Source organism: Echeneis naucrates, chromosome 8, assembly GCF_900963305.1.
Source record: "Echeneis naucrates chromosome 8, fEcheNa1.1, whole genome shotgun sequence".
NCBI lineage: Eukaryota > Metazoa > Chordata > Actinopteri > Carangiformes > Echeneidae > Echeneis > Echeneis naucrates.
The window spans coordinates 945,454-969,869 of record NC_042518.1 but is presented as its reverse complement, the minus strand read 5'-3'; the positions used below and the strand labels follow the sequence as shown (position 1 = coordinate 969,869).

Below are 24,416 nucleotides of genomic sequence, written 5' to 3'. Positions count from 1 at the left end.
ATTGGGTGGTTCAGTCTGTCAGTCATAGTGTAGCCCCGCCCCCAGCCCCTCCCCTCCTGCCTGGCCTGTTTCCCTCTAAATGAGCGTCGTTTCAAAGATGAACATCCTGTTGTGACCATAAAGTCCGTCTTTCAGATTCCAGAGGTCGGCTTCAGGGAGGATCAGGCTTTTAATGGTCATCACAGCATGTTTCCTTTTTCTCGTTGACATTAGTGACCTGAATCAAACACGGAGGGTCGGTCTTTGGCTGTCAGAAAAAAATGTTCATTATGTATTTTATTTGTACTCAAACTTCAGTGACAGCTGATGTCCCGTCCTCTGAGGACTCCTGAGGATGTTTGTGTTCCACAGGTGAGCTAACACACCTCCACCAAGCACAAATATGTTTGCTGTTTCGTGTGTGTGTAGAAGTTTTCAGGAAACCACATTTCTGCTTCAGAACAGGAAAACACTCCTTCATCTGATAAAGACGAGGCCGATAAAATGTGACTGTGAGAAAAACACTCACATTAAAGCTCCATGTTTGGAATGTGAGACGTTGTGATGATGACACGACGCCATCTGCTGGAGTAACGCAAACACAATGAGAGTTAACCAGTTTACTACACAACAGTGTGATCCTCTCATTCACATAAAGTCTTTACATTATATAATAATTATAATTAAACTTTACAAAATACATGACCATAATACATCTAAATACACTGTACAATTTATATTTATAAGTTAATTTAAGGACTTAAGAACTTTACACTTTGCTCCTTTTTCTGTCGGGGGGGGTCTGAGCAGCTCATCCTCTGCTGATGATGATCACTCAGGTCACAGTTTGCAGAAGTTCGGTTCATGAAGACGGTTCATGCTTCACTCCACAAGTAGTTCAAAAAGTGTCACTTCCTAAAACGCTGAATTTTCTTTTCCCTGAATGAACTCTGCTAAGATCGGAGGCCACATGTTTGGAGTCCTGTCTGTGGATGTTCAGTCCTACAAGGACGTGTTGTTGATGACCTTCCTCTTCCGAAGAGACACCAGGTCGTAGAAAGGGTCTTTGGTGATGCTCGCCCTGAGCAGGAGGGAGATGAGGAGCATGTTTAAAATGAATACATTTCATATTTTAGCTCCAGATGTTCAGACATCAAACCCTGAGGTGACTGAGGGAAATTAAAATATTCATGAATTTTTAAAACGGCTGCTGATCAGCTGTTGAGGACATCATGAAGAACTCCCACACCTCAAACCCTCGTGTGTTTGTTTCTGTTTAATCCACCCGTTAGCAGCTTTTTAATGTTGAATGCTGAAATCCGAGCTAATTTTATAGATCTATCCGTCACGTCCCTTCTGTCCTCAGCTCTCACCTGATGGCATCGATCCAGTGGTCCCGCTCTTCTGCGCTGGCTGCGCTGAGCTTATAGGACTGATGTTTACCCTGCACCACTCGGCCTTTGTGCTCCGTCTTGCAGGCCTTGATCTTCTGGCCTTTGGGGTTATACAGCTCCAGACAATACTGTTCAAACACACACCATCAGTACATGTTCATCTGCTTTCTGTTTGTTTTTGGTGGCTCTGTGACTCACTGTTTTCAGGGCCGTAATATAACAGCTTCTGTGTGATTCATGAACACGAAATGTGTGGAAGTAAATAACTCCGTACCGGTTTGCTCGTGTCCTGCAGCTCTCTGACACCCAGGTTCTCCAGAGGAATAATCCCGATTGGATCTTTATCCTGGAGGAGGAGACAGATATGACACAGTCTGACCCCACCTTTTAGCTGCAGGTAGGATGCCTGGCATTCGGCTGTTTGATACTCACTGTGGTGTATTCAAAGTAGTACAGGCAGCTGTCCGTCAAGATGAACCACCTCCTTTTCCAGGTTTTTATGCGGCCACCTTTGACAGAGACAAACAGGAATTTACTATCAGGCCAGAAAGCACGACAATCCACTCAGTGCGACACAAACACAATCATCTCACCTATTTTAAGGAGCCAACCTTCTCTGTCCGGATTAAAAAACGTCAGCGTGAGGTCGTTCCCGTCATCCTCTGGGATTTTAAACGGCTCGCTGCGGATGCTCGCGTACAGTTTCTGGAAAACCGGAAAAAGAGAAAATAATTTCTAGAATCATCAGATGTAGATTTTACAGCAAAGCTCCAGCCAGAAAGGCAGACTGATCCAGATCTGAACTAACGTCATTTATCAGTTTATTTCTGAAGTTGGTTTCACACAGATCAGGCTGAATATTTGGCACTTTAGGAAGCGTATAAATTCTCTGTGCTTAACAGGCTTTTTTATAGTTAAGAGTCAAGAGTTAGCAGCAGTAAGAGAAGCAGTCTATCCCGAGAACGGGAGGTTTAAAAACAATCCCAGACACTTCAGAAAAAGTAAAATCTGAGTTGGTGGGGCTGACCGTCAGCAGCTCGGTGGGAAGGTCTTCCCCGTTGTTGATGCCACTGTTCATGGAGACAAATCGCTGCAGGCTGGGTTTGTCTTTCACGTTGGGGTTGTGGAGACTCGTGTTGAGCATGATGATGGCAAAAGACAGGATGTAGCAGGTGTCTAATACGCACACACAAACATACAACAGACACACAGAGGACAGAAAAGCAGTCTTTACGGTTGCGCTTTGCACAATAAGCAGGCTTCTGTCTGAAGAAAGACACTTTTGTTGAACTTCCTGTGTAAGATGAGAAGCTTCGGTGAAAAGAATCTGAATTGATTCTTCTGAACAGCAGACAGCTTCTGTCATCATCATTCATACCTGTAGACTGGAAGACCCCCGGGTTACAGTCGCAGTAGCGAGTTGCAAACGCCTCCATCATCCTGTCAATCTTCTGAGCTTCTCCTGGGAGACGAAAGCTCCAAAGAAACTGTCTGTGAGAGCAAAAACACGACTTCAGGCAAAGCTGCTGCAACATTTCATGCAGATTTTCACACTTGTGTTATTTTGTGATGCAAACCTCAGTGCCTGCACCAGATTCAGGTCAGCGAACTCATGTAAGTCTACAAAGGCCTTCAGGATCTCCAGATGCATTTCCTCCCTGTGTGGAAAGAAAATAAGATCATTAAATGGTCTGGCCCATTTTTCCATAATTTAAAACTAAAGAGGTTCAGTCTTGCATCAGTGTGCCCTCAAATCAAATCAAATCAAATGCTAATCTCAGTTTACTCATTAGTAATGGAGGTATCGTGCTGTAATTTATAAATACAGCACACAGGATTTTCTGCCTAACAGTGTAAAAACTACTCCCTGACTTTATTAGGAAGACATTTGTTCAGCCAATACATTGAATCAGAAATGCGGCCTTTTTCCCATACATTTCAATAAAATCTGAATTCTTTCTACAGCTTGTGGAGTCGGCCCCTGATGGTTATTAGACAGAATGAAGACGCCTGGCTTCTGATTGGTTGGTTTGAGTTAAACTGCCATGTTACCTTCTTGGGTTACTACGAGCATTCACTGAGCTGCTGGTAAAGTCAGGTTACTGCTGTACCTCTCTCCCAGGAAGTTTCCGATGGCGGTTTTGTTCAGCCCCTCCTCTTTGTAGAGAAACTCGGCCACTGACTCCGCTCGCCATTCCAGCAGCTTGTTGTCCACCAGATAACGGACGCCCTGCAGGAAGCAAATGTTAAATGTTGACTTATTTAATCAGAGGCTTGCTGTTTCAGGGCACTGTATTAAATTGTGTTTATATTCAGTTGTGTCACACATTCAAAATCCAAAATAAGAGCCCTTATTCTCAGTGAGCTGTAAGCACTTCTTCAAATCAATTCCACTTAAAGTTACCCTCAATGCCAAGAAGCCTTAAAAGCGTCCGTCTCATCTGCCCACTCGTCCTCGGTTACAGGCCGAGGGGCAGAGTGGCTTATGTTTGTATGTTTGTTTGTTTTGTGTCTTCTTTTTTTTTTTTTTTTTTTACGAAAGACAGGAAGGCTCTTAAAGATGGAGATCGCTGCAGAGAAGCGTCACTTCTGCACGACTTCAGGGAACAGGATGTGGCTTTTCTTGCTACCTCCACTGCTCTGCTTCTCTACAAGGTTTGCACTTCTGCGCATCTCAACCACAGATCAGCTTTGTGCTGAGTGACCTTTGCCTTCAAGTTTCTGAAGTTAGTGGCAGTGTAATCTCACGTCCTGTCCCTTTAACTGTGACTTCAGGGAATCAAGATAGTAAAGGTTCCCTAATTAAAGTCACACCTAGAGATACAGTCTGAAAAATCTGCTAACTGTCTGAACACACGGGTCCACACATACTGTAACACGCAGCATGTCAAACATTTAACCCTGAAATCTTCTTCTGCTTTTTCCACACCTCATAACTCACCATTTTGGGGTCCATGTTGAATTTCTTTTTGCCACGTAAGAATCTTCTCTTTTTCACAACCATTTTATTGCTGCAAATCACACAAAAAAGGTCACTTTTTTTTTTTTTTTAAATAAACTAAAAGTGAAATTTTCTGAAATGAAAACGTTTCTAAATGACTGAAGATTCATTTTATCAAATGGTGGGTGTCAGAGGCTTTGGGAGTTTGGTGAGGTGTGAGCATAATACTGAGAAACTGTGGTGATTATGCCAGTAAGACATTTCAGAGTGATGTTTCATTCCGCTCATCATCAGCTCTCTCTGATACGCCAACAGGAAGTCCAAATATGTAGACAGCCGCACACGCTCTAAAAATGTCGCAATGCCATGTTGTCAAAATTTGTTCTTAGGTCAGTAAATGTGTTTTGTTCCACCCAAAACTTCCTCTTAAGTCCCCCACAAATAACCAGGATGTGGATTTTCACGTTTAACAAAGCAAATATCATAAAAACTGAAGCTCTGATTGCGTTCACTCGACTGCACCAATTAATCAAATAATTAAACAATCAAGTGTCACTAAAGTGTGCTTAAAGTATTAAAAGTTTAAACATTTCCATCAATATGATATATTCACAAGGATTAATAGTTTAAATAATTAGCTAAATGTTAAAAAATGTAGCTAAAAGAAATATATTAACAAAGTTAGTTCAATTAACAGATGAAATAGTTAAATAAGTATGTGATGTGTTGGCTAAATGTAATGTATTTACAGTAGTTAGCTGAAAATAAGATAAAATAGTTCACTTGATGTATCAGTAATTAGCTCAATAATAAATGATGAAAAAAAAGACAAAATATTGTGAATAGTGAATATTTTAGTGACAACACAGCCATGTTGTGGGACGAAGCAGCAGCTGGAAATTCCCTCATACTCACTTCTGCTCCTTCTCTTCAGGACTATGGACCTCTGGACCGACGTGATCCATCTCCAGCCTCAGTTTCTGAGAGGAAGAAGTTCAGAATAAGAGCGTAGCACAGGTACTCGCTCAGTTGTGGGAAAATTGGCCATTTGCCCCTCTGTTACTGAATAACCCTCCTAGTTCTGGCAGCTCTAACAGCTGCTGAACGAAGAGTGTGTGCTGTGGAGGACTGAATGATGGTTCACATTTCACCGCCACAGTCAAACACAGTACCTGAATGTCATCCAGCAGGATCTTGGTGGTTTCACTGGACCTCCTCTCTACTGCGGCATGTTTCAGCAGAGCTGTGGGGGCCAACAGAAAAGTATGAGCTCTCAGGACGGCGGTGAGCACTGTGGGCTATCTTAACAACTACAGCGTCCCCATAGATCACTTCATCCCTCACCGCCTGGAGAAGTGGTCCACGAACAGACGGAGGACAGAAGGCGGAAAGAGCTGATCTCTAACTTACTTTTAAACAAATGACTGATTCACTGTGACATAGTAGGTTAAACCATTTTGTGCAGCTTGAACTTTTTGCAGCAAAATAATAGTCAAGTTCAGTTTTTGTTGTAGGTTGTTTACGTCTAAAATTATCATACAATTAAAAACAAGATTACAGCAGGAAGTTTTAGTTGACAGCACTGAACTGGTTTTGACTGACATAACCTGGATTTGCACCATTTTAATGTTGGCAGACAACCGATGAGGCCAAAAACAACAAACACTGTGTTTGTGTTTGAGAAACAGCATTTTTTGATAGAATATAGCGTCATAATAATATAAAAGTGTGACAATAATGAGGACAATAACCATAAAAATCGTACCTTTCCCCCAGAGGAAACTGTCTTTCCTGCATATGGCCATATTGTTGGTGGTGCAGAGCGACTGACTGAACGGCTGCACAGGAAACTGAGAGTCAGAGCAAGAAAAGGGCCGGCACTGCCATTCTGAGAGCGGCGACGCTGTAGACACTCCGAGTTCACTCAACAAACTTACAACACTGCAGATGACGCTCGAGCGTCATCTGCAGTGTTGTAAGACACACACACACAATCACAACCACACACACTTGGCCTGTGCATGAGGACATTTTTATCATGAAATTCATTCATGCCTGGACTCAGTGCAACTATTTTTACACCACGATACACCTATTAGAACTAATACCAGTTCTACAAAGGATAAAAAAACAATTACATTTAAATCTGAAGAAAGTCTCCTTCACAAAAGAAATAAAACAAATTTAGATTTATGTTGCACATCATTACGTGTATTTTATCAGTGGTTGTAATGTTATGTCTGATGGTTGTATGTGTGAGAGTAAAGGTCTCACTCTTCATTATACTGTGGCATCTTATTTACCTTCGGTGGAGGAAGAACTCATCCTCATCATCATTAACTCAAGTGAAGGTTCTTCACTGTAACAGCTGTGATATCTCCATGAGTCAGTCATAAAAGTGTAAAGCTGTTTGAATTGTGTGATCACCGCGTCAGTTTCAAGAGGCCTGTGGAGGAGAAACGTCTACAACAAAGTCCAGCTGCTCTTCATTCTCCTTCTCCTAGATTAACGTGACCTGATGATGGCCTCAGAGGTCTGTGCTCTGCTGAGGGATACTCTGGCTTTCATTACCAATTCATTCCATTATTATTATCATTATTGTGGATTAATTGACTGACTGGTTGGTAAAAAAAAATGGAATGGAACTTAAATTAAAAATAGGAACTAGTAAATGGCGTCATCCATTAGAAAATGTGTTTCAATCTCTCATTTCCAGTCTTCAATACAAAATAATATAAAATAGTTTGTTCTGGTTTTAAATGTAAAAAAACAAAACCAAAACAAGATGGCAATTTTTTTAATCACACTTTGCAAACCAATGGCATGTTAGTGTGCTGGATTTCTTGATCTGGTCTATGTTACTTCGTTCTAAGTAAGCCCTTGGATAAATGTGACTGGTTCAGGATACATTGGACACCTCGTTTTGTCTTCTTCAGCAGTCAGGAAGCTGAATTAAAAAGAGCTTCATGAGGCCCTACCTGGTGGGCTTTAATGTTTCCACCTCCCCAGACAGTGATGATACTTATCACAATATCACTATTATCTCCTCAGGTCATTCAGGTTGAGACAGTTACCTCAAAGGTTTTCTTTTCCGCTCTGGCCTTATGTAATTTCCTTAAACACGTTGTACAGCCACTTAGAAACCACAAAAAGGAGGAACCATTGAGAAGACTGCTTTATGGTGATAAATTACAGTGTGTGTTAGGAAATAAATCTTTGTTTAGCACATTTAAATGCCTTTAAAAAGAGGAAGTGAAAACTTCCAAACTTCCAACATTTTGTTCCCAAATCCAATTTCTGTGTTTTGAACTCATCCACTGACATTTATACCTGATTAAAATAAAATATAGCAACATTTTTGAAAACTTTTTTGCCTGTTTCTGTCTAGATTTACATTTGGAATCACTATAATTTGACATTTCACAATTTGAAAACTCCACGCTGTAAAACTGTGTTGTCTTTATGATCCCCATGAACTGATTTCTAAAACACAATAAAAGCCTCGATTGTTTGTCCAGCTTTAAATAATTTTGACCTCATGTGTCCCATGATAAGAAAAGATTTATTTCATCATCAGTGGGTCTGTGTGTGTTTGTTTGTGCAATAGGTCAGACATATTTAAACTTTGTGAGTCAGCATCAGAAGGGATTTGAACCTTGATTTGAGTATTTTGTGTAACAAAAGTGATCGCAAAATGTAAAAATAAAGTGTGTTGTCACCATTAGCCGACTTCATGTGCTATTAAACAGTACATTTATTTGTCCATGAATTATTAATGTTTGATTGTATTTAAATTATGGGTGTATTTGTCTAATTTGCAGTAGAATGTGTAATTAGTGAATAACTTTGAGTCAAACGGATTAAAATGACGGTGGTTTTTAGCTAGCTGTGTTTTTTGTGTAAGTCCTGTTGTTAATTTGAGGAGCTGTCGGTGAAAACAGAATAAATTAGTTTTAATCTGTTCTGCAGACATTTTTACAAATTTCTTTTCCACCAAACGGACAGTTTCTGGGCTGTTTGGGAAAACTGGAACCTTTTAACTGCAAAGTTCAGCGGACTCTGTTAGCCAACGTAGCTAGGTTAGCTAAGTTAGCTTCCGGTTAGCTAACGGCTACCTGCCTGTGTCCGCCGGCGGGGAGCGGACCAAAAGGACACCGAGAGTCACCGGACTGTCGGGCCAAAAGGACACCGGACTGTCGGGCCAAAAGGACACCGGACTGTCGGGCCAGAAGGACACCGAGAGTCACCGGACTGTCGGGCCAGAAGGACACCGAGAGTCACCGGACTGTCGGGCCAGAAGGACACCGAGAGTCACCGGACTGTCGCTCCGGTGATTCCGGACCAGGTAAGGCCCGTTCAGGAAGATGTTAGCGACGGCCTCTGACACCGTGCACTGCTCGGTACCCTGGTTAGCTTTGACTGAGTCAAACGGGGGTTATTAAGTTTGATCAGCTGCTGGTGAGGATGAAATAGTTCAGTTTTTTTGTTTTGTTGGCAAAAAGATGGTGAAAAACATAAAATATTTAGCTCATGTCGAAGCCAAATTTTTCAGACCTTAATTAGCTAGTCGGAAGGGAACGTTAGCTAAATGGACAATCGTGGATTTAAAGTTACTCATTTGTAAATAAAAGACTGAAAATATTGTAAAATACAGATATATTGTTGTTATTAATGAAAAGATCCTGTAGAAGGCTGGAAAGGCGTTTGGTTGTATTTTTAAAGACTATATTTAAAATAAAAAATATATTCTGTCTCTTTCTTGTTTCGTTTTTTTTTTTTTTTTTGTTAATTAATATGTTCTTGTTTAAAAATGAGAACTAAACTTCAAATAGTAATTAGAGTAGTTGTGCAAACCATTTGCATTTACAAATATTTTTAAGATAAATGAACTTTATTTTTGGTGTATTGAACTTAAAACAGCAGCTCTAGCCCTTCTTTAAATTGAACACAAATTAATTCTTTTTTCCGGTGGTCTTTGTGGAATATGGACTAAATTGTGATAAAATGTGCAATTCTAGTAGCAGCTTGTTGTGTTTCATTGACAAAACTGTGTTCAGCCTTTTATTCCAACCTTAAAACACTCCGTTTCTCATTTGGCCGCTCGGGAAAATTAGCTGCCTCCGTCTGTGTTCAACTGCGTCTATTAGACATGTACATGTACCTCCTTCCATGAATCATTCCAGTGGTGTCCCTGTACAACAACATTTAGAGAAACAGTACTTTATTTGCATTAATATATATTTCAGTTGTTCATCTGAGTTTTTGTGTCCAATTTTTGCTTTTGTGTTTCTGCAGCACAAAGACTCTAACAGCATAACTATTCCAGACACGAATAATGAGCCTGATATTTCACTCTGAGCTTGATTGTTCTGAGTTCACAACGATCAAAATCGGACCGGTCCCTCCTCCTGCCAATCACCAGCAGAATTTATTATTGTACGAGTTAATCTTCCTCCTGCAGCCTTTCGTCTTTGGTCGTCCTGTAAAAGCATCTGTCATTATGTCCTGTTGTCAACAATAAGCAGTGTTTTGTGTGTATTGTTCCATATATATAGGACAATAGTAAAGAGATGGACTCGCTGCAACATCAAGCACAAATGGAATTACTGAATAAGATCCAGGCATACAGGAGGTCATAGAGGGCCCCGGGGCCACAGCCTTTATATGAAGGGACTCCGGGTAAGATGATCAAACTTCCAAGAAAGAAGAAATCACAGCAAAGAGACACAGACTAATCAAAGAACAGGAAACCAGACCAAGCAGGATCTGAGCCCTCCAGGTTATTATCATCCGTCTCCTGCTGTGTGTCCATGTGAGGCTGTTCTAATGACGACGCACTGATCAGTTTGCTGCTCTGCTCTGTCAGGCAGAGGGGACGTATTTGTCTTCAGTCGCCAGCAGCAGTTGTACTGAGGAGTCAACATTAACCTGCTGTGAGACGAGGGAAGGGGAAGACTGTCCCTTATAATACCAATTATTGAGATGCTGTCCATCCCAATCTGAGCTATTTAGAATCACTCCGCTTGCACAAACAAGCACTGAGTGTTTTGATTTGTCATTTATGCTCCAACAAGGAGAGCGTGCCTCCTCCTTCCTCCCTCCTGCCAGCACCTGACACATCTGCTGGGGAAACTTTCCTTCGTACAACTGCTGTTGTTCAAGGTGCCGGTGTTTTCATTCAGTTGCCTTAGTAACCCAATATCTTCGTCAGATTAGAGACCTTCAGGACTAAAAGCAGATCTATTTGCAGCAGGCAGCTACAGAGGTCATGGTAGACCATTGTGACTTTGTTTTAAAAAAGCATGATTAGATAGAATGAGCGTTAATGGCTTTTCAGCCTTGGCTTCACAGAGAGTAATCTGTTTCTAAAAAAATGTATTACCATTTGTTAAAATTCAGGTCCCATGTCTTTAACATGAGGTCAAAATGTCTGACTGCCAAAAAGTAAAAAATACTATGAATGCATACATTTCAGGACAAAATGAAGCTTTGACAGAACTGAGCAATGAGCACCAAAAGTGGAGTTAATGGTTCTTTAAGCAAATGTTGATCCAAAACTTTCCTGTTGTGCAGACTGTTTATTTGGTTGAGATGATCTTTGCTGAATCCAAAATGTTGTGAACACGACTGTTTCTGGATGCATGTAACGGGATGTAACCATAATTAGATAATAATTATGGCCATTAAAAGCCCCAAGACGGTACAGGAACCTGCAGGAGCAGCACCGATTCAGCATCTGGAAAATCACTTTGTGGTTTCTAAAGACATAGTCTTTGCCACTTCCTACCTTACTAGGCGGTCGCACAAACACCCCAAGACCCCAAAAACCAGTGAATCACAGCCACAGTCTGCGAGCCCTGAGCAGATTAATCAGGATGAACTGATGGCTGGCACAGACTGCACTCTCTGATTGGCTAATTAGCTGTAACAACCTTAGAACACGGGATGGACAAGTGAACTGGACTTCCTGTAGGATCCATCCTCTGGAGGCCACGAATCTAAATTAAAGTCCAGTCTGTCAAAAATGTGAAAAGCCTAAAACTGACCCAGGTCTCTCAAAGACCAGATGAGCTCTCCCATCTCAAAGGCTCTTTCAAATTCAGCCCCTTCCTCCTTTTGTTGGGAGAAAGTGAAACGGCCCTGGTTGAATTCGACCAATGCCGTTAACTCTCACGCACAGAGCAGTCTGACGTGTTTCTGTGAAGAAAAGAAAGAGGCCGTGATAAAGTGTCCAATAGAATAACCAATGTACCTCAGAGAGCCGTGAAAACAGCATTTATTCAGCGAGAGATGAACCGTGAACAATGAAGTGAATGTTCTTTGTCGGAGGCCTTTCAGCAGCTCAAGGTTTCCACACTCGGTGATGGACTTGACACATTTGTGACAATGCAGCTCCCGTTCTGCTGGAGGCTTTAAAACATTCTTCTCCACAATGCTCCTGTTATGACTCATTAAGTGTAATTTGTGTAGCATCTCATTAGCTTCAGAGGTGCTGAACTAAACCTTCTCAGCCAGCTCCTTTCATTCATCACATGATAATGTCACCTTCAGCTCTCTCATCTTGACAAAGAGCACAGCCCTGATGGATTTCCTGACTCCTCTCCATGATGTTCCTCCTGTGTAGTTTGTTTATCTGGTGTTTTGCATTCTCCTTTGTTGAGCATTTGTCCCAAGTCAAGTCATTCTTGTATCCCAATGATACAAGTTCAGTAAGTTTTTGCTCTGACACACATGAAAGCCTTAAGACACTTAAACATCATTTGTTAAATGTTTTCGTTTCTGTTTTCCTCTGAAGCGTCATTGTGCTTTTTCTGGAGAAATGAGAGAAAACAAGGCCCCCTGAGAATGAGGATCAGCTATCAGAGCGCTGCAGCTCTGGGTGAAAACACAATCTTTGTCAAAGTGTGACATTAACACAGCACAGCTCGTGGTCAGGACGGGAGCTTGTCTCTGGAACAAACGACATCACAAAGTCCCAGAAGTCCTGACGATCCGCTCGGTGATCATTCTACCTTTTGTTTGCGTTGCTCATCCTGTCACAACAAGCAGCAACACAACACACAAAAAGAACACACCACACTTTTCTCAGCAAGAGAGACAGTTTGGGCCGAAAAATGAATATGATGCAATCCCTGATGGTGAAGGAGAAACAAACACGTAATCGTCTCGACATCAAAGGGAAGGCTCGTCTCAGCCACAACTCCACTCAACATCATTAATGCACACGGCAGACTGTTAACGCACTCCAAGACCCGACGAAAGGGGTTCGGGTCCACAGAGAGTTTCACGCCACTTCACTGCTGACAGGAAACAAGAAAGTGCTCCCATATCTGAGCTGAACATGCAACCAAATACAGCACATCCCATTTATAAAGCAATCCACAGGCTTATTTGTAAGGAAACTGAAGGTGGGCGGGGGTCGCCTGCCACCTGCTGCAGCTGGAATGGTTCAATTATTCGGTAAGTGTTATCATTTAATGGGTTTATACGTGGAAATGCTGATTAATGGGAGTCTATGGAAACAACCAATCATTACAGTAAATATGAATGTGAAAAATGTGCTGAAATGTGAGGTGGAGGACAGATGAAAACACATCAATGTCCAGATTCAGCTCTCACATGCAGAATTACTCCTCTTTCCTCCAGTTCCTCCAGCAAAAGGAGTAAAAGTTTCTGTCCGAAGTAACAGGAATGAGATGAGACTGAGGCGGCGCCGTGAATGTGACGGTCTAACGGGAGCAGCAGCTCGTTCCCGTTGAAGGAACAAAGGATCATGGGAAACGACGCTGCTGTTTTATTTAAAGGAGAAGAAGTAAACACAAGCTGCAGCTTCAGCTGTGATTTCAGGTATGAGGTCGGAGCTTTAATATGTGATATTTGTGATCCTCGGCCTTTAAGCTACGACGGAGATAGTTGAGAATTATCAGATTCTGATGTTGAGTTTCCTTTTAATTTTCCAATCAGCTCATGTGATTCAGTTTAGCCAATAACTGAGCAGACTCAGTGCTCTGGGCCTGCACTTAAGACCCTAATAGCTGCATTCTATCTATTGGCCATCAGGGGGCGACTCCAGCAGTTCTAAAAAGAGATTGTATTGAAGTCTATTGGAATATGTCCCTCTTTCTCCCTGATTTATTATGTCAGTTTGGATGAAAGTGTCTGCCAGTCACTAAGTATAAATGTAAATGGAAGTTGTTGTTTTTTTTGGGGGGGGGGGGGGCAGTGCAGAGCAGAAGAATTAGAGTTTGTCTAACAAATGAAATCAGATTTTACTGAGGTGGGTTGATGTCTTGGTCAGTTAACAGCAGTCTTTTTCCCCAGCAGCAGTTATGTCTGTAGCTTCAGTGTTAGCTTCTCCTTCTCCGCCATGTGTGGAGTGGGCGCGGCGCAGAGCTTCAGGGAGTGGACTCCTACAGAGCCCGAAAGGTCACAGACGGCGCCCACGTACTTCCTCCCTGCCTTCGTCAGCACAAATAGCATCATTGTAAATCACAGGCTGGTTCCCTGTAGTACTGAAATAGAGCGTGACGGTGACTCCACAAGAAAATAACAGTCAATGAAACTGTCAAATTAAATCATCCTGTCACCATTAATGGAGGATCAGCTTTTATTTCCACATCTGCGATTGCAGTGTAATTGAATTCTCACGCTTTAAGAAACAAATATTTCACTCTGGGTTTCTATAAGATTATTAAATTTGATGCAGGACTCGCATGACAGAGAAAGTGCCAGAGTGGGAGAGACCGACTCTCTTTAACTATTGTTCCAGCTCTGCAGGACTTTGATGAGTCAGTGCTGATCGGTGAGGCGGATGAACCCACTGCCAAAGACGAGATCCTCATCAGTTCAACTACTGGGCCTCAACCCCGGAAATCTGTGGACGGCTTATAAAGCTCATAAGCAAACATTCAAACAGGAAGAAAAGGAACCCTAGAAGGTTTAATAGGTTTCATGTCTTCGCACTATTTCACTTTTCACTTTTCACTCCACTATATTCATAGTTTGTTCGGCCACCTCACCTCGGCTCCAGGCTCTTTCAGATCGGGCCTCAGACGGATCTACCTGGTCCGGGTAAGACCATCAGACAGCGGAGTGTCCCCCTGTGTTCGTTTTTTTGGCATTGATGAAGCAAACACATCTGCAGTTGCTGTTTTACTGTGATGTTACTAATGTTGTGAAGTGATGTGGGTTTTCTTGTGAGATTGGAATGAATAATCATCAGAAGGAACACACGCTGCCAGCTGATGGTCTCTGTTGTCCATTTTAAGTTTGTGTCCTCTGCAGCAGAATCATTCTCGCTCTGTGATAATAGATTGTGACACAGATATCCATCGATTGGCTTCATCCATCTGAGACAGGAATCAGCTTTATGAGACACCAGAGACCAGAGCTGAAGCAACACGGGGAGGCTGTAAAACACACAATACATTCAGACATCAGGAAACAAACACCATTTATCACATTAACACTTGATGGACGTCACTTCTTTAAGTGTTGTTTGTTTTTGTTTTTTTTTAGTTTTATTGCTTTTTGGTTGACAGAATAATAAAAAAATCTTTGTCAGATGGGACAAAATGGGGAGGAAATATTCCTAGATAACAGCAGTCTGACCTTTATTGTGTTCCCCTTTTTATTATCAGCTGGCGGGAAATCTTGTATAGCTTCTTTAATATCCACTACCAACATTTTAAAACCACAATAAATCTAAAATATGGCAATTTATTTTTATTTTGTTGAACCAAAGGAAAAAAATACACATAAAAAAATGTATGAGCATTCAGTATTACAGTATTAACACTTAGTTGCACTTAGAAAAATGAGTCTAACCTTTCACAGAAAGGTCATAAGGTCAAAGTAGCCAAACACAAAGGATTCTGGGACGTCACGGACGTCTCTCATCAAAGTTTGACAGAATGTGGATCGTCAATACAATCAATACAAGTAAAAACACCCACAGGACGTGGAGTCCTGATGATAATTAAAACGTTTCTATAGTAAATGAATTCAAACTTTTTTAATTAACTAGATAGTTTGATGATTTAATTACTGTCAGACCTGAAACATTAACTCTTCATTTGCTTCCATCAACATTCTGCCTCTTTCAAAACTGAAGGAATCAATCACCTTTTAATAAATATTTCAAATTCTTTTCACACCCCAGAACCAGAGTCCTGGTCCAGGTTTAGATCCAGATCCTTATCAGCCCCCTTTTCCCCAAAAGCTTCTTCCTCTAGGTGCTTTTCAAAGTAAAAGTTACCCCATAACTTTTACTTTGAAAAGCACAATAAGAGCAGTTTAAGCGAATTTTTTATTAATAAATTAATTTAGTTAAAAATGTAAAACAGAAGACTTGAGTGTTTTTGAAGGAGCTGAAACGAAGGTCCACACACACACACACACACACACACACACACACACACCTCCTCCTCTCAGCTGTTACCTAGTTACAGGAGGACGGAGACCTGAGCTGCGGATCTGACGTGGAGTCTCGGAGCATCAGGACTCACCGAGCGGAGCAGGATGGAGCTGCAGACATCCTGACAGGGATTAGACCGAGTCCGGGTCCAGGTCCTCCTCCTCCTCCTCCTCCTCCTTCTGCTCCTGCTTCTTCTCGCGTTGTTTCAGTCCTGAATCCAGAATCTCCGGACCAGAAGGGACCAGGAGGGACCGGGAGAGCCCGCGTCTGACAGAGTCTCCAGGATCCAGGTAAGTTCCACACCTGGACCTTTTTTTAGTCCCGGATTTAGACTGTGGCTCAGACCTGAGCTGCTTTACAGACCGATGATGATGATGATGTTTGTCACCTGAGAACAGACTCACAACAACAGACACACAACATGCGTTAGTCTGAACTATCGTCAGGGGCGGGTGGAGAATTTTCAGGGCTGGGGGGGAACTGACAGAGAGGGGGGGCAGACTCAGCAGAAAGATAAACAGACTGTTTTACTCACTCTCTCTCTTTTTATTGTTTTTTTTTTTCTTGTTATTTTTGCTCTTTAGCATCAGTTTTAGTTAAATTCCAATTTGATTGAATTAATTATTTATGATGTCAATGAATAATCTAAATCAGTTATCTAATAACTAAAATAATCTTTTCACTTAAAGATTAGTCTCATAAACCCAGTCATGAACCTAAGTAGCAGAAATAATAGAAATATTGTTTCAGAAAAAGGAAAAATAAATCTCCTCTCTCGTCTGACAAATCCACACCAGGAGCAGATTTCTCCTCAAACATAATTAGAAAAACTGGCGCAGTAGCCTGATCTGTGTGTGTAGGCTTGCATAAATTAGAATATATTTCGGTGTGAAATAATTATTTATTGTAAGAATACATGTGGATGATTTCTAATGAGCAGAAATTATTTCAGGATAATATTCTTTTCTTTTTTCTAATTAATTTCTAATTAATTTATTTCCAGGAAATTAAAAGACAACATGTGAATAAGATCCAGTCATGAAAAATATTTTGGGTTTTATTTTTGTGTCTCTCATCTACGTCTCCACAGACATTATTTTAGCACAACAGCTCATCACTGTTATTTTCTTAAAATTAACCAATTGTTTGAAAATTGTCTGTGAAACATTAGCAAACCTTTGTAAGTTATATTTTCCACAAATGTCCCACTTGTGGAAAATATTTACATGTAAATTATAAAAGCAAGAAAAGTCGTGGAAGTTTTATATTTAGGAAGCTCGCACTCTAAAGTGTTTTTTTAATTTTAGCTTGAAAAATAACTGAACTGGATAATTGATCTTCAGATGCTGGATAATTTTAAAGAGCTCACAGCTAACATCAGCTGAAGGACTGAAGAGAGAAAGCTGTAGTTCCTCTAAGAGCCACCAGAGGAAAATGTTCTCTTTTAAACAAACTAAAAACAGATGAAATAAATTCAGACAGAAACAGAAATCAGTTTGTTTTTCAGGTTTTAGACCATTTCGTCTTTAATGTGAATGTTGAAGTGACCAGCTGTGAAGAACGGCCTGCAGCTTCAGAGAGGTTTATGTTCCGTAAACAGACACGGCCTCGTTCTGTTAAATCACTTCAGACGCTTTGTTGGATAATCGGGTTAAATCAGTATTCATGTGCTCTCTTTAGTTGAATTGAATTGAGTTTTTTGTTTGTTTGTATTTTTGTTTGTGAGATAAAACATGATTTATTTTTTTCCTGAGAAAAAACATCCCCACTGTTTCCTCACTGTGTGATTGTGATTACCAGCTGACATGATTCGTTCAGTTCAGCTTAGAAGAGCAAAACAACATCTCGGCCTCTCAACGTGAAGCCGCCTCTGCTGTTTTTATACAGAACTTCGTTACTGTTTTTATGTTTTGACATAAAAAAAAACTGGTCAGGGCAGCAAAATATTCAAATGAGTCAACATGTTTGTTCCTTGAAGTTCAGATGATAACACGTTCACCCACTGACAGCAGCGTTTTGTCCTCAGAAGTGTCAAAAGCTCTAAAGCTGCAGTCTATCCCACCAGGAGTCAGGTTGTGTTGGCGTCTATGGGTCCTCCCTTATATTCAAGTCTTCACCACAACATGATGTTCATTTTTTAAATGATGCTCCATTTAGAGGGAAACAGAGCATGAAGGAGGCGTGGCTACTTTGGTGAACCTATTTTCATGTTCCTGTCGCTCCTTTAATCTGACGGCTCTCAGATCTGGGTTTGATGAAACACTCCAGTCACGACTTTAAAGCCGAACTAACTCAGGCACTTATGCAGATCTGAGTGAGGCGTGTTAACTGGACATTTATGTACAGAGGTGAGAGGAGAGCCGTCTGTTTTCAGCCTCCACCTGGAAAACAACCAAGCGATGTAGAAGATGTTGACAGAGCTGAAAAAAGGTCAAAACGTAAATCTAAATTCAGTGGAAGTCAGGCTGACTGTGAATTCAGAGTTTGTTCAACAGCGGTGACTCACCGACAGCAGCAGCAGCATCCCTCCTTCCTCCTTCTTCCTTCTTCCATCCTCCTCCCTTCTCCTTCCTCCTTCTTCCTTCTTCCTTCTTCCTTCCTCCTCCTTCCTTCCTCCTTCCTACTTCCTCCTCACTCCTCCTTCCTCCTTCTTCCTTCTTCCTTCCTCTTCCATCCTTCCTTGCTCCTCCTTCCTACTTCTTCCTTCTTCCTTCCTCCTTCCTCCTTCCTCCTTCCATCCTTCCTCGTTCTTCCTTCCTCTTCCCTCCTTCCTCCTTCCTCCTCCCTCCTCCTCATCAGCCTCAGGTCGACCGGACTCCTGCTGAGTCTGGAGGAGACGAGCTTAAACAGGTTCCAACATCTTCGTTAAATATTCAACCATCATCATGCCGGTTTCTTCAACCCCCCTGATTTAGTCTGTAGAACAGCTGTGACACATTAAGGAGCTCCCGCGACGCATAAAGTTTGTGCACAGAACTTTGGTTTACTGCTCACACACAAAGATGCTCGTTGCTATGGCAACGAGCAGTTTGATGAGGAAACTTTCTGCAACGGCTGATATAATTAATCAATTTGCAGAAAATTAACCTGAGATTATATTAATAAAGGAATTTGTGTTTAAGCTTCTCCCTCGTGAGGATTTTACTGCCTCTGCGATGGCTGTTTAATAGACCAAGTACCTATGAGTTAACTGAGAGCATAAATAATCATACAAAAAACCAACATGAGCAGATGATTATGAAAAGTGTTAATGAGCCATGAGTCTTTAAAATTTTCCATTTGAGCGCTAACAATAGTTAGCGCTCAAATGGTTGTGTGGCATCTGTTCCGTTGCCATGGTTACCACCTCTGGCACAGATTAACACTTTAATTAACCTCCAAGTACAATGGACCCAATGAAGGAGCAGCCAGCCAATCAGGAGAGAGTATTAGGCCAACAAACATCGTAAACACACCGATTTTATCCTGGAGGCTAACGTGGCCGTTCTGAGCTGGTTTACAGCTAATTTATATCTACAGCCTTCATTCTTAGCTGTAAACCACAACAACACCTGGAACGCTCACGTTTTCTCACCGACTGTTTAGTTAACAGCTCCTGAACGTTCACTCTCGGCTTTCAAGAGGAGGTAAAACACAAAAGGCCGAGGAAAAGCGCTGAGTAAATACTCTGTTCAAACAGCTGTGTGACCCAGAGCTGCTGCGTCCCGTCTCCCACTTTGCCCTTTCATCGTCCAATCAGAGTCCCAGCAAACACTAAAACACAACAGCAGAGGCGTCATTATTGCGTTAACAGCAATTACTGGGCAGAGTTTTGTTTTCACTCCGGTCTATTAAAGCTGTAATAACTAGTTAGCAACAACATCAGCTTTTAACAGGATTATTTACACAATCACTGTGTTATTGCTGTGTTTGTGTCAGCCACTGAATCTCCGGGTTGCTGGAGGAAATATCTAGATCTTTAGCTGCTAAATGGTCCACATTGTTCAAACAGCTGCTCTGAATGAGAAAAAAAGGAATAAAACAAAATAAATAAAAGGCTAAACGGCTCCATGACTCCGATAATTACCGATTACAACATCAACCTGGCGTCCGTCGGCCATCTTGGTTTTTTTAAACCCGTAGAAACCGTAAGTGGTACCCCTTCATGGTCATTAGATAGAATGAAGGTGTAAGGCTTCACTTTGCAGACTCAGATATGGTTTCAAAGCCAAGATGGCTGCACTGGTGACTCCTGTATCCTTCGCCGGGTTGACCACGCTCCTCCCTGAAGCACCGCTCTGTCAGACGGATGCTCGCTCGGCGTTGACAGCTGAGATAGTTGGCATTTCTGTAGTGATTCACATTCGCTCTCCTGCTGTTTGTTGCAGTTTGGTGTTTTCTGAATCTGTCTTTGAGACATTTGGCATCAACACACTTATTGTGTAACGCCACGTTACGTCTGCATGTTCTCTCATACGGTCCCACAATGACAGCTAAAGTCAGTTGTAGCAGTGAATTTTATAAAAGTTTATTTGTGCGATAGAAAAGTGAGTTTTAATCGGACATCAGCTCCTGCTGCTGCTAAAAATAGGTGCAAACAGGTGAAGTGGAACCATCTGACACTGCAGCCTGTGAATTCACATCAATCCTCACACCTTTTTAAAATGGTTTTACATATTCATTTACATTCCAGTCTGTTTTAGACCAAACAGATCCTGGAAAGGACGAAAACAACAGGAAATCAGTTGAAATCTTGAATGACCAATAAGTGCTGATTCATTTATATGAGTGTAATGTCTCAGAAAAAGAATGAATTCTGACTTTTAATCAGGCTATTAATCCGTCTCCTTCATACCATAAACTCTAAACATGCTGAAGTATAACTCAGATATATTGGGATTCTTTGTCAGTTCAATACAATCAAAATAGAAATAAGTGTTATTATTCATCTGATCTTCTTCACATTTCTAAATGAATATGAATCCAGTCTTCACAAGCGATTGGAGCCTCTTTACAACCAGGACAGAATGAAGGGCAGGCTGAATGGTTCTGTTTAAACAGCCATTACTGTGTTTACATTATTTTTAAAGTATGTTCTTCACACTCATAGTAGTTGTGATTTAATTCTCGGTCACTTCCAAGAAACCACAAATAGCCGTCACACCCTCCGATAAGACGCCGTTCACCTTCAGCAGCTGATAACTGCAGACATGACTTTGCTGCTGTTTGATTAGTCGACGCTGTTGGAATGAACCAAGACAGCGTTTTTACATCCTCTGGTGACATTTCCAGGCTGTGATTACAGATACAACAGCTGGTTGAATATTATTTAAAGCTTTTTATCATAACAAAGGTTTGCCAGGTGGAATAAGTTGTCAGGACACTGGATCTGGATTATACCTGCAGGGTTTCTGAAGTTGGTCTGAGTTTACTGTGTTGACAGAATAAAGAGCTGATTTTTCATGAGCAGAACTCCTGATCGGATAAAGACAGAAACGACCCAAACACATGAGAGGAACTTTTCTTTGGTTATTCTGCCTCACACAGCTTTTATCCACACAACATCAGGTGACACATATAATCATCTGAGGTTGAGCTGATTCTGAATATGTTTAGACTTGAAGACATTTTTAAAATGACAAAAGCTGAAAAAGTAGAAAAGCCTTAATGTGGCTCCAGAGAGATTCATAATGGTGTTCAGAAGCCTTCAATAGAACTAACTGGTTTAACAGACACTGATGACTCTGATTTGAAGGATTCAGATATGAGTTTGAGTCGCTGTTTGCTCTGAACAGAAACACGCCACCTCATCTGGATTCATTTAAAGAAAAGGAGACAAATGAGGAACGTTTAGTTGATGTCTCGCTGCCGTCTGACTCTGGCAGCAGTTCGCAACCTCAATTTACAAACAGAATAGATTCTCCTCCTTCAGGGGCCTGATGGTCCTGGGGGGGCTGGTGTGATGATTAATGAAGGCAAATGAAACGTTATAAATATAAAGCAGACAGCAGATGATGAATTCACTTCTCTGAGGTCAGAGCTGCACAACCGTCGGGCTGGAAACTTATTTAAAGATGAGATTACTAATCTCTGACAGGCATCTCTTTTTTCTGCTGCTCCAATAATAATAATAAAAGTATCAAATCTCATTTTGACTCTGATTTCCTCAATAAACAGATTAATAGTGTGAAAAGCATTTGAAGTCTTCGTTCTGGTAAAAGTCCAGCCTTCCTGATGCGTCCGCTGAGTCTGAGGTTTCAGGCCAATCTGTTCTAATTGACCGTCTTCATCCACATTTCCTCTCTAATGTCAGCTGATCATCTCCAAAAACACAAATGATGACTGATGAAGCTCAGTGAGGACACACAACAACAACAACAACATCAAAAATGCACAATTAAATCAGTGTTTGAATTTACATGGATGGATTTTTCGATAATCTGTTTAAGATGCATTAAGTGACTCTGAATGTCAAAAACAGATATTTCATGTGATAACAGTTTCATCCTGGAGGGAAAACAATATTGAATATTAAAAAGGTTTATCTTCATTCTTGGATATTGCTGATCGGCTGCAGTCGGAGCTGTTAAATCCTGACAGGACAGGAGACAAGAGGGACAGACCTGCGTCGTCCCATTAGGTGGGAATGACTCACAGCTCCTATTGATCAGAGAAAATTGAATTTGAGCCACTAATAAATGCAAAAGAGCGTCACAAATGTCATTTAACAGCAGTTTTGTGGATTGAATCTCTGACAGAGAGAGAATGTTCTGATGATTGCTGCTGCCCTCCAGTTGATATCTGGTCCATCAGCTGTCCGTCAGCAGCTGATGTTGACTTTGTTTTGTTGTGTATCTTTGAGAGCTGTCTCTTCTTCTTCTCATCGTTGAAACACTTTGAGTGGAGCAGAGAAGAGATAAGGCTGTTCTTGTTTCTGCCGTTTATCTGGTTCTGTTTGATTTATGACACAAATCTCTTTCCCACTTTGTCTGGTTTCCATGGAGCTGGTAGTTGGCAGCAAATGGAACGTCTGCAATCATGAGGAATTGAAGATATTGGAAAATGATAAATAAACTGATCTGATAAAGAAAAAGACTCAACATCTGCAGTTTCAGGTTGTTCTTGAAAGAAGAAGTCTTCTCTGACTGACTGCTCAGAGACCTTCATTCCGTTTGTTTGATGAAGCTCCGGCCACATCTGTGCCGTTCTCACCGTTCGTCCCCTCAAAGCAGCGGCAGACGAGCTGGTCAATGTTTTCAGGCCCTCCTGATGATTTTTCTCTTTTTCCTTTAAATGACTCTCGGTACCGTACAGCTGTGCAGTTAATGGGGAGTGAAATGAAGCGAGAAGATTTATGTTTCTGTGCAGCTCAGATTCAGGGCCAAAGATAGGAGTGAAAACCGCCAGAGGAAAAAACAAAAAGAGCAAATGTATCTAAAAAATTCGCCAGGCAGCCGGTATCTCTGAGCTAACAGCATCGGCACTCAAATAGAAAAACACACCTCTGTGAGCATCAACAGCGTCGTGGAGGCTCCGCCCCTTCTTTCACAGACCTTTTGGCCTAAATTCATTGATCAGGTGACCGATTTTAGACCAATCAGCTCTTTCTGTTTGAAAGTGAACAGAGAAATTAAGAAACGAGACAATTATAAGTTGGTTTCAACAAAATCTCTGGCTAGCAGCTAACCGTGGCTAACCACAGATGCACACAGCACACACAAGGTTTATCTGAACGGTCATTAATGGTCACCAGGGTTCATCCTCTGGAAACCAAGAACCCACCAAATGAGAGCCAGCAGATATGTTGGGAGTCGTTACCGTCCAGCTCTTTTGAATGTCATCTACTGGCTGATTCTGAATCTGTGAGCCTTCCAGATGTTTGTTAAACGTGAGTTCGTACCGACCAGCTGGGTTTCCGATGAAATGTTGGCGAACACTGCGGTCCGTGTGGGAACACACTGTGTTTAATTTGCCTGTCTTATCAATCAGGGACCAAACATGGCAGCTGCAGTCGAATCAGTCCACCTGCAAACATCCAGCTTCAGTTGTTTCCTGTCTGACTCATTATTTCATGTCCTCCATTTTATTTGCTCTTCATCTTCTTATCTATTTTTTTTTTCCGCCTCTCATCCTCTGAGTGTTATCAACCCCCATGTCCACATGTTTTTTTTTTTCCGCCAACATTGCAGCACTTTATATTTGTGCTTTGGATCATTTCTCAGACAAGAAATGACTCCAACAACTATTTCCCTTAAAATACCACAAAATGTCAACATTAGTGCTTATTAAAAACCTTTATGGGTTTTTTCACTGCAGGCATCATTGGCTTCATGAGCAGAACTGCCATAAAAATATAAATATATGTGTACAGAGATGTGTGGCTTCATGAGGCAGTCCCACTTGAACGCTGAAGGTTATCGGGGCAGAACAGAGAATGATTGGAATACCTGCAGACACGACTGAGCTGCTGAAAACCATTTTTATACCAACATTTGTCTTTGCAGTTCTTTGTTCACCAAATAACATCAGCCAGAATATAAGAACAGTTATCTGTAAAAGGTTATTAAAAATGTGAAAAAGGTTTGTAAGAGGAAAAACCTTCATGAAGGAGTTGGAAGGGAAAGACTTCACGCTGCTTTAGTTTAAAAAGCTGCTCAACAGTAAAAATCCAATGTGATGCTCGATAAACAAGGTTCTTTGTGTAAAA

General features: G+C 41.3%; 1 protein-coding gene across 1 annotated transcript; it reads right to left on the bottom strand.

The window, feature by feature from the left end:
* Positions 1 to 66: 66 nt before the first annotated feature.
* On the bottom strand, positions 67 to 6,216 carry LOC115047728 (cytohesin-4-like). The gene is made up of 13 exons (XM_029508847.1): positions 6,080 to 6,216; positions 5,487 to 5,557; positions 5,230 to 5,294; positions 4,315 to 4,384; positions 3,485 to 3,603; positions 2,951 to 3,031; positions 2,752 to 2,864; positions 2,401 to 2,549; positions 1,967 to 2,078; positions 1,806 to 1,882; positions 1,648 to 1,719; positions 1,353 to 1,501; positions 67 to 1,060 (listed from the first exon to the last, which is right to left on the bottom strand). The coding sequence occupies exons 1-13, from the start codon at positions 6,117 to 6,119 to the stop codon at positions 982 to 984; spliced, it is 1,197 nt and encodes a 398-aa protein (XP_029364707.1). The 5' UTR covers positions 6,120 to 6,216; the 3' UTR covers positions 67 to 981.
* Between the last annotated feature and the right edge of the window lie 18,200 nt (positions 6,217 to 24,416).

What these genes read in the sequence shown, in the direction of transcription:
- LOC115047728 (XM_029508847.1), bottom strand. Translation starts at nt 6,119, where the DNA reads ATGGCCATATGCAGGAAAGACAGTTTCCTCTGGGGGAAAG. An exon ending in TCAACATGGACCCCAAAATG is followed by an intron (nt 3,604 to 4,314) that starts GTGAGTTATGAG and finishes TGCTTCCTGCAG; the next exon opens with GGCGTCCGTTATCTGGTGGA. An exon ending in ACTACTTTGAATACACCACA is followed by an intron (nt 1,720 to 1,805) that starts GTGAGTATCAAA and finishes CTCCTCCTCCAG; the next exon opens with GATAAAGATCCAATCGGGAT.